The 11,015-nt window shown below is 41.1% G+C and overlaps 1 protein-coding gene across 2 annotated transcripts in view; it reads right to left on the bottom strand.

The window, feature by feature from the left end:
• PARVB (parvin, beta) overlaps window positions 1–11,015 on the bottom strand; it is a 37,138-nt gene that overhangs the window by 18,767 nt on the left and 7,356 nt on the right. For both annotated transcript variants that reach the window (XM_008936910.1, XM_008936909.1), the window contains exons 3-5: window positions 6,289–6,391; window positions 2,794–2,934; window positions 1,826–1,941 (exon numbers count right to left, since the gene is read on the bottom strand). In XM_008936910.1, the coding sequence (XP_008935158.1) occupies window positions 1,826–1,941; window positions 2,794–2,934; window positions 6,289–6,391 (360 nt within the window). The remainder of the gene's footprint in view (window positions 1–1,825; window positions 1,942–2,793; window positions 2,935–6,288; window positions 6,392–11,015) is intronic.

Consider the following 11,015-nt stretch of genomic DNA (forward strand, 5'->3'; position numbering starts at 1 on the left):
AGCAGATGCTCTCAGTAGGTGTCTTCTCTATATCCCTTCAACAGGAAAAGATGTGAAAACCAGTTCTCCACAGCCTTCAATCTGGTACAGGAGTGGAGGGTCCTGAAGCTTGAACTAAGGGCAAGGAAAGGGAGGCTTTACTTCTTTACCTAAGTTTTTTTTTCTGACTTACCAGTTACAAAAGACACCTCAGTGTACTGGGCAGAAGGAGTTTTATTTACTTATAGCATTTATTTTATTAATTTATTTTATTTATTTATAGCATCAGTGTCAAAGGACTGCTGACCACATTCTTCTCCTTACCTTTGCTTGAACTAAGGGCAAGGAAAGGGAGGCTTTACTTCTTTACCTAAGTTTTTTTTTCTGACTTACCAGTTACAAAAGACACCTCAGTGTACTGGGCAGAAGGAGTTTTATTTACTTATAGCATTTATTTTATTAATTTATTTTATTTATTTATAGCATCAGTGTCAAAGGACTGCTGACCACATTCTTCTCCTTACCTTTTCCAAGACAATCAAAGAAATCTAAAAAGAAATTAGTCTGCTATTTACATTCCTGTTACTTCATATCTCATTCACCATTCTTAAAATGAAAGAACCACAGCAGCCTGAAAGTATTTCAAAACCTCTTAAAGATAACACAGATTTATTTTGAGCCAGGGATTATCTATCAATGACCCATTTACATCACACCCTGTACCTCTAGAGCACAGAGGCAGGCAGCCTGGAAAGGTGTCATTATTTAAATGTTAAGCAAAATGAGTCCTGCTTAATCAACCTCCATCCAATCATGTCTTGTAAGGGGATCCACATTTGCAAAATGGAGTCTGAGGTCACTTGACCTTCTTTATTCTGGAAAGGAATCCTGCTACAGCCTGACAGCTCTAGCACTAAATGGCACCTACAGAAAGCACTTCCAGAGCCTGCTGCCAGCAGCTGAGCCTGCCTTGCAACAGCAGTGCTGGGCACCACAGTGAGCAGTCACAGCATGACCAGAGAGCCAGCTGGAGCAGCTCTAGCCTGGTGTTCCAACAGCTGCTGAGGAAAGCTGGGCTTGCATGCTACAGACTGTACTGCCACCACAGCTTCAGCTGGGACAGAAGGCCAGATAAAAAGGTAGAGTGCATAGCCTCCAAAAGTGGAGTCTTTGTAGAGTGAAAGGAAATGGTCAACAACACCAAGCAGAGAAAGGAATAACTAGAGGAATATCTAGGGCAGGAGGGAAGAAGTCAGGGTTCCTCAGGTCAGATCTCTTTTCCATATCTAAGGAAAGCTAACAAAAACATAAGGCTGTGAAAGAAACGCTGGAAGTCTGTTAGCATGCCAAGGAAAATAACATATCTAAGTGTGCATAATAAATCAGTCACTGGGGAAAAACATCATCAGCAAGAGTCTTCCCAGACTAGGGAGATTCTACGTGCTGAAACTCCTTTGTGCTGTCTGTGTTTCAATGGCTTCTTTACAAAAAAAAAAGGCATGGCAAAACCCAGAAACTACAGACACAGTGCTCTCTTATACAAAAATCCCCCCACATGTTTTCACCCTGATACTGCAATAGCAAATGGTGGTCCCAAACACACCAAAGACACGATATTCTCAGGAACACATTTAAGCACACCAAAAATGCAGTATGACATTCTCAAGAACACATTTAAGCACACCAAAAATGCACTCCCACGACTGGAACTCACTAAGCAACTGGGACAAGAATTTTCTAAATGACAAAACAACAGGGGGCAAAGAAGGAAGCAGCCCAGTGCTCCAAAATCAGAGTGATGAACAAGGATTGTTCTGAGTGATTCCTGTTGCAGGCTCATACTCACCCTCACCACCACCACCTGTACAGAGACGTGCTCGGGCAGCCGAATGGGAGCCCGGAAATGCATTGCCAAAGCCACCAGAAGGTGAAGAATGGAGATCAGATTTTTGCCATGGATTGCTGCAGGGAACAAGGAAAAGGAAGCAAATAAAAGAATAGTGAGGCCTTATTTTAAACCAACAGCTTTGGGGAAAAAGACAGTGAAAAATGCCTCTGGTAAACAGAGTCTTTTTTCCTTTTATCCTTCCTCTTTTTCCTATATTAACAAGTTCTACAATATAATATTACATGTAGCAAAGCCTAGATTCAACCCTCCCTTTAAATCACATGCCTGACTTAGGCATCCAAACAGTTCAGCTCCCTCTGTAGTTAGTGAAGACAGGCAGACTCAATCACTTGCCTTCCACTTTACTGGAGAATACTGGACAATTCTGCTTTTAGCAGACTTCCAAAGTGTTAGCACAAGCTTTCCTGGCTGTAAGAGATGAACCTCATCTACTACCTAGGTGAATGGACTTCTTTAATTCCATTCTCACTTTTGGATTTTAACAGGGCATGGTTGAACAGAGGGGATTTTCTGCTTAGACTGTCAGAAGCTGCATCCTCCAGCAGGAGGCAGGAACCTTTTGCTCTCACTGTGGTTGCCTGAAGGATTAGACCACTCTCTAGTACTAGACTGACAAATACATTTCTCATATCTGTAGATACAAGTTCAGGAAGCAAACAAAAAACTTTGTACAGAAAGCATAACCTTAAAGAAACAAATTACTTCAACAATCCCATGTACATCTGTCCTTAAACAGAGATGACAGAAGACTGTACCAGTTACAATCCATACAGGGATGTGGTAATGCCCTTTATACAAATAATTTTTAAAACCACACTGCTTCACAGAGAGTAGGATCAACCTCCTGACTATTATATCCCCCTTTGCCTGTGAAGCTAAGACAGAAAGCATAAGAGAGTCCTTACAGTCAACGTTCCACTTGATTGTCCAGCCATGGGGCCGGAGTAGATCATGGACAGCTTCCAGCACTGTCTGCAGCTTTTGCTTCTGGCCAATCTCAGACTGTGTCACTTCTGCCACGTTCAGTTTACGGTCAGCCAATTTTTCTGCATTTGAAGAAAAGAAAGAGAGAAAGAACAGGCAAAAATCAGATTAAACAAGGGCCTGGGTGGGAATGAGAAGCACAGAGCACTGGGCAGAGCTGGACTCTGCCAGAAATTTTCCCAGAGAATGATTTGCCTCAGAAAGCAAAACAGCTGAAAGCAAGCCTTAATTAAAAGTGTGTCCATTCCAAAAAAAAACCTCATGATAGAACACTCCTAAGGTCTGGCAGAACATGCTCCTCAATCAGGTGTCAGAACTCGTAACAACTTTCAGACAGGTACCAGGTTAGTAATAGTTATTTTACATCCCATTTTCTTTCACTGCCAAAAAACATTTGGCACAACACAATCCTCACTACACAAGGAATCTGCAAAGGTTTAATGGGTATTTCTAATAACAAGATAATTTAGGACAACAAAGAGGAAATGTTGTGTGAACATTTACTTCAGCTCCATAAGCTTTATTTCAGCTAAAGCAAACTTTGCCTCCTCAAACCATCAAGAGTCACAGACTCATAGGACCCACAGATTTGTACTGACTTAATAGAACTAACAGAAAGAAGTTGGCACAGCATGTCATGTCACATCATGGTTGATTAGTTCTAAAAATGAACTAATGCAGGAAACTTTGCAAAATGCCATTACTGAAATCTGAATTCTGTTTCTGTAATAGGATTATTTGTTGCCACAGTCAGAGACAAGTCATCCTTCTCTTCCCCTACGTTGTGGCCTTTGCCAAAGACACAGGAGATGTGTATTTCTTCTTTGCTTTCTTTTTTCTCTAAAAAAGAAAGAAAAAAAGAATGAGGAAGGTGGGGTAGAGTCCTCCAGCCACCACAGGAATGGGAACAGCTGACCTCTCCCTCCACTCTGGGGTAAAAAATGGTCAAACTAACTGCTGCTGAGACTAGGAGGTCAGGACTGGTTGAATATATTGCAATTAAATATTATAATTCAAGTTTTTAAAGAAAAAAAAAAACATACCTCACCAAAACTGTTATCACAGAATGGGGTGGGCTTCAACTCTAAAGATCCCTTCAGAAGCATTTCAGAGTTGTCAGAAGTTATTTTTCCAACAATGGAAATATTTCTGCTCTCAAGTTTAAGTTTTTTTCTGGATATTTTACCTAGCTGAAAATAAATATATCTATTTTTTTAAAAGTGACAGAAATACAAAAGTACTTTATTAACCCAAAGAGAAGAGACTTGCAGGTTATCAGCTCACAAATACTTTGAACATTTTGACTGTTTTGACAATCTACAGTAGCAAATTTTAATCAAAATCATTCATCTTTTAGTCACATGTTCAAATCTAGCCTCAGCCCAGGTTAGCTGCCAGTCAGCAAGCAGAAATTTATTCCCTTTCACCCTGACACGACGTGTACCAAGCCACTTCAGCCTCTGAATGGCACCACTTGTACCTTGATAAAATTAACTAGATGGAGCTCCACCTCCATCAGCCAGACAGCCATTTGCTCATCTCTTCCTCCAAACTGCCTCGAAATAAACCCACTGACAAGCTGTTGTCTTTAATCTTTTTGTGTGTGTGTCTGCCTATCACTTTTTGAAACATCTCTCACCAACACAGAATGATAAATACTACTTGAGGCAGTTATCACTGACCCTACTTTGTGAGCTTTTCCTGCTGGCACCAGAAAAGAAGACTTGCACAACAGATGGCTGACTTAATTCTGAGGCCACAAGCACCAGGAGCACCACCATGAGCATGATGTGCTTTGCCTCTTGCATCAATGAGACAGAATGGAGACAGACAGATTCAGTATCCTAAGTCTTGCTGAAGAAACCAAGGCACCACTGAAGAACAACATAAGATGGGGGATGAGTTATGATTAAGGTCAGGGGAGAAGCATTTGCTCTCTAGTCAGAGGCCCAAGAAGAATAAAGTGAAGAAAAACCAGTCCAGTTACAGTCTCAGTCTGCAAGACCTACAGGAGGAAAGATGGACATGTAGAATTTGCCAAGTCCAGCTGAGCTACAGGTGCATCTATGTATGGGCAGCTAAGCCCTTTCTAGATGTCCACAGGCCTGAGGGTGGAACCATGGCCACCACAGGGCACAGAAGAAAGCTGGGATCCCACGTCAAACTGCAGTACCAGCTGCTCAAACAGCAACCTCTGTATGCCAAGTGCAACTGTATCCACACAAGTCTTTAAGGCCAGGCTGGAGGAGGCTCTGGGCAGCCTGATCTAGGGGGAGGTGTCCCTGCTCATGGCAGAGGGGTTGGAACTGGGGGATCCTTGTGGTCCCTTCCAACCCTGACAGATTCTGATCTGTTTTAGCAGAGGACTTTAGAGCCCTAATGGCTCAATGGTTGGACTTGATGATCTTGGAGGTCCCTTCCAACCTAAAGGATTCTATGATTCTATGATTAAATACTCCCCACCTAAAATTAACTCTACACCCCTGGTCCCCACCATGTCTGGAGAATCCCAGCTGTAGCCTAACCAAGCAGTGTTGAACATACTCTTTGTTTTTTTTTTCCTCAAGTTATTGTTGAGAAGTTTTAACTGCACACAAAGTTAATTGATGTTAACAAATTTAGAAGCTTGTGAATGGTCAAAATGCTGCAGGCCTGTTATTTAAAGGACATATGCAGAAAATTGAGTAAGCAGCATCCATTAGAACTAGTGGAATTAGCACTACTAGGTCCTCTTGCCCAAGTCTAACATGTACATCCCATATCCCACCCCACTCTTGAAAACCTGTAATAAATAAACTGAGAGCAGTCTCAGGCCTCTCCATTTGCTAAAAGCACCCCCATAAATCACTGCATCACCAGGTTTTCTCCACTGTGCTTCTTGCATGAACACACTCCTTGCAAAGACATAAGGGGGTTGCAAAATCACAGTTGCTTAACTGAGCAGATCCCCTCATGAATCATTCACACAGAAGTGCACGTTACCAGCATGTCCTGCTGCCATGCATTCTCTTTTTCTTATTTTTTTCCCATAAAAATCATTCTATCAGGACCCCAAAAAAACTCTCAATCCAAAAGCTCCCAGAAGCAAACGATACTGACAAAATTTTGGACCACATGGCTTCTGCTTGGTCCCCCACTGTAAACACACTTCTCATAACTTTTTTTTTTACACCACATATTTCAGCTGCCTGAACTACTTAGTCCATGAAACAGAGACCTAGGAACCATCTGACTTCCTGCCCTTTCAGCAGACAGCCTGGAAAGAACAGATGGAGAAGCTGACACTGTAGCTATCAGTGAAACAAACCATACCCCTGGTGAATTACTCCACAGACCTGCTGCTGTCTGCAGCTCTGGAAGAGACTTAACTTTGGGCCCCTTCCAAGACTTTGGGGCTTTCTCTTGTGGGAACTCACCTAGCAGCTTTTGCAGCACCTGCCCATCATAAAGGTCCTCTTCAAGCTGTTTGACGATGATCCTCTCCTCTACCAGCACATCATTAATCCAGTCAATTAGAACCTGGAATTGCAGAAAAAGGAGGCAAATGTCTAAAATATGTTCCTTCCATTCAAGGCAATACTTAGGAATATAAAACAGAGCAAGAGTAACTATATTTATGTATATCCAAGTTACAGAGAAATAACAAAGAGATGTTTGGGCTCTATTTTTAATTGAGGTCTTGCAATTTTAGTGCTATTTTTCTTTATTAAAATGTCTCCTTACTGTACCAACTTTAGAGCAAGTAGCCACGAGCATCTCTGCAAAAATAACCTTTGCTAGTACTTATGTTCTTCATTTTCCAAACCTCACATCTTACCTGGTGTATCTGAACAGCAGACCTGCCAATAGATGATGGCAGTCCCATGCTCCCACCATGATCTCTACCCTGAACAGATGGGAGTGGTGTGCCAGAAAGGAGAGCTTCAGAGGGGAAGGAGTGCACCCTTCTACAGGAGCCAAACAGACCAAATTAGCTCAATCCCTACCATCAGTCACAGGACAAGGCATTTTATCTTAAGCTGTTGCAGAATACAGAAGTCTGGAATTAAAATTTTGGGCAAATGGACCTGATAACCATTCTACAACATATACAATAGTCACCATATGCTGACTACTGGAACTATAACAATCATTTGATCACCTGCAAAACAGGAATGAACATAAAGAACCTTTAAAAAGAACAGGAACTGAGTTAAATTTCCCATGTGCCAAAGATAATAATTTCCAAACAGTTACAGGAACAACAGCCTTGACTGTCTGAAGTTGGCAGTAGTGCTTTCCTCCAGCTTATTATTTGGAAAATTAAATTACTTTTGCAAAAGTAATATAGTTCTGTGAGAAGAGATGCAATATTAATTCCTTGGTTCTGTAAGAGGATAACAGCACTGCTAATCATAGACATGCAAAAACCAATAGCCAACTGAAGCAATTTTAAAATTATCATTTTAAAATTCTGCAATTTTAGATTTGCTTCATATATAATTGTGGATTCTTTAAATTCACTTTAGATCCCATGCTTCTGCCTCTTGTCAGCAGTGATGATGGGTATGTCTGAGGGGGGTTTAATATACAAGAGATTGTGAAACAAAAGAAAATAAACAAGATATAGACAGGCTTGAACTGGAAAATACCCCCCCTTGGCAATCCTAGGAAACAAAAGCATGTGAACATGTCAGTCACAAAGAAATTTAAGTAATTCAGCCTGGTTAATGAGGTTCATTGAATTGAACAACCCCAAGGAAGTTTTGTTATCCACAAAAAAAATTTATAATCCAGATATGAAATACTAATGCCTCCTGTACCTCTAATCTGTATTTTTAGTCCTTCCAAACCATGGTGAAAGTGTGCAGGGGCTGAAACTCAGCTCTAAAAATAGTGTAAGTGGCAAATTTTAGCCAGGTGATATGGCAACCAGTCGACTGCTGGAAAGCAAGGATCAGCACCAATGACTTTTGTCCTCTAAGCTGCCCAGAGGAATGAAAAATCTCAATAATGCAAATGACTCCTCCAGAGAGCTTTGCTTCCAAATAAAGCTCTTCTGGTGAGTTGTTCACTAGTCAATACCAGTAACTTGTATCAAAAGTGGTCTTCTCTAGAGCAGGTGAAAGGAAAGTGGAGGTGATATTTGAAGAGAGATGTGTGTCTCCATGGGTGTGCCCTGCACCACTATTATTGCCCCATCACCCCCCTGTGACCTTGCAGAAACTTTATCTACACTGGGCCATCCCTCTATCAAACCCTCCTGGGGTTACAGCTACCATCACTGTTCCAACACATGCTGCTAAGTTCCACACTCTCACATCCACCTAATGCCCTGTTCCAACACATGCTGCTAAGTTGTTCCACACTCTCACATCCACCTAATGCCTTTTGGTGGGCAAAAGGACCACACAGCTTCTCCCTCTCCTTTTGCTGCCTCATGGTCCTCTCGTGCAGCACCTTCATGGCTTGCACTGCCAATGATTTGACACCAGCTACACCCTGGGACTTGGGGTCCTGGATGGAAAGGGGTATTGCAGCACCATGCCCTGGCAGGTACAGCCATCCTCTCATTTTGGCTATGGTCATAGGAGCAATGCTGGGAAACCTGGCTCTTGACACACGTTCCCCCATGCCATGGAAACCATCTTGTTTCTGTGTCACACAGCCTGATCTATCTATTGATATATCTCACATATGGGCAGAGAAAAATGTCAAGACAATTGCTCTTCCTGCATTTCAGCCTCTAGCAGTTCTCAGAATGCCTCTTCAGCAGCCTCTGGATCAGGTAAATTCTCCCTGCCCAGTCATTCTCCTCTATATTTAAAGCTAGGGTTTTCAACAAGCCCTAGTATGTCAACTATCATCTGGCATAGGGCATCAAACCTTTGGATGTCCTTTGAAAATCCCAACCAAAATTAGCTTATCAGAGATTATGGCCAGCAAAAGTGAAATGCAAGAAGATGCAGCCTAAATAAAATAGTTAACAGAGCTCTGCTCTGCAGAGAGGGGAATGGTGACCACATTTGGAGAGAAAACTCCAATCAACTATTCTTAACTCCTTCCATATTCTTCAGGGTATAGAAGGACATTTATGGCAAAGGGCTGAAGAGAGACATTAGCAAAGGATTATCACAGCTGCAAGTCAGTGAGAAGAAGGATACCATCTTTCACCTCAAACACTGTTCAAGAGTGACACAGAAAAGTAAGTCTTAAATAACATGATGCTTTCTTGTCCCAGATCACCTAGAATAAGATTTTCAAAACTTGTCAATAAGGTGACCAACTCCAAAATGATACAAACTCCAAAATGATACAAATTCGACACACAGAAAACAACTGAAATCATAGATCCTGGAGGTCTTCCAAGAGATTTACAGAGCAGACTTCCAAAATTGTCTGAACTTCAGCTGAAATTATCATTTGATAATAAGATCCCATTACAGTTTCTATAGGGAAAGGGCAGATTTCTAGAAGTCCTCAGAAGCTTTGTGAAGGGAAGACTCAGGATGCTAAACTATTTGAAAACATTAATAAACACTCTGTCCTGTGCTAAAAGGTGTTCAAGTCAGAATCTAGAAAATGGCAAAAAACTAAAGTCTGCAAGTACTTTCTAATGTTGGAGCCAATATCCCATTTCCAAGAGTGTAGGTACACAGGAATCAGCACAAAGTGGCTTTGGGTACAGGGTGTTAAAAAAGGGAAAAAGGGAAATACTTACTCTATGTGCTAATTAAATATTTCAGAGAAATTCAGCATTGAAAAACTTCTGGCAAAGTATATAAAAGAGATACAATAATAACATAACTATGGCTAAATCTTGTTTATTTTGATAGTTCAGCACCCAAATGAAAGAAGAATACTGCTAAGAACATTCTCATTTCTTTTGTATTCAGACTACAACTCCAGCTCTGCTAGACAAAATTAATTTGCAATTTATATTTAAGGAAATTTTTAAAATCTAAGTTTAGGTTGGTGCTTTTTTGTTTGTTTGTTTTTAACAGTTCTTGAAGACTTTGCAAGTTTGTAAAACACAAACCAATCCCCAAAATCTGCTGTCCCACCTCTTGATTCCCTGATTGTGAGCCTGGGGAAAAAAAAGTAATCTTTCTGCATAGATTTTTTTCCCCCCCAAGGTTTTACAAGGGAAATAAAGCACCATAATGCTCACTGAAATCACTAGCATGCAGAAATCCTTGCTGACTCTGCTCACAGAATGTTGTCTCTCCAGCTCTTTTGTACAAAAACAGAAGCAGAAAATATTCAATAACCTGAATGTCTAAAAATTTAAGCAGCTCAATACAGACATGGAGTAGTGGGTGGGAAGCAGACAGGAGGTGTCTGCTTCAGAGACAGACAAGAGAACTTTTTCCTGTGCATGAAAATATGCTTAAATTTGCTTTATCTGCTCTCATACTCCATCTCTGTCCTTGCACCTCATGATCTGCAGTTCAATACTGCCTTTTAAGCTCAGGCTACATTTGCTGCATTAAATAATGGATATAAAAGTAACACTGCAAGACTGAGGAAGTGTTTTATTGCAAAGCCTGTTCTCACAGTGTCAGCCCTAATACCATGCCCTCCTCAAGTTCAATGGCTGGTGAAGCCACCACAAGATCCCACAGGTAGCTAATGATCTTCAAGGTGCCCAAAACTCATCTTCTTGTTCAATACTTGGAGACTCACAGGCCAGGATGCAGGTTTGTTAGGTCACTAGTCATACCTTCCTAAAAAGCTGCTTTTCTATGGTCTTCTATAGTATTGAAAATCAGCAGCATGATTTTAAAACTTTAATTCAATATCCCCATGTCCTCAAAACTATGCCTGCCCTTTCATGCATATCCATATAAAACATCTCTGAACTGCACCAAATGCTCAGGCACATGTGTTTGTAGTTGTAAAATCTCCAGCAGTGCTTCAGCTTCTGACACATCCATTTATTATGCACTGGTCCCAAAAATGACACGTCTGGTTAAATGAGCCATGTCACATCACTAAATGCTGGGCTGCAAACTGGAATTTACCATGAGGCAGACAGCTGAAACAAAAGTGTGCTAGAAATTTAAAAGGAAAAATGAGTCTGGCAAGCTGACTTGGTGTTTTTTTTTGTTCATGGAAGATGGGTTTTCATGCCAAACTTCACCAGCTTGGTGAAGTCCAGCAG

Source organism: Merops nubicus, unplaced genomic scaffold (assembly GCF_000691845.1).
Source record: "Merops nubicus isolate BGI_N331 unplaced genomic scaffold, ASM69184v1 scaffold3893, whole genome shotgun sequence".
Lineage (NCBI taxonomy): Eukaryota > Metazoa > Chordata > Aves > Coraciiformes > Meropidae > Merops > Merops nubicus.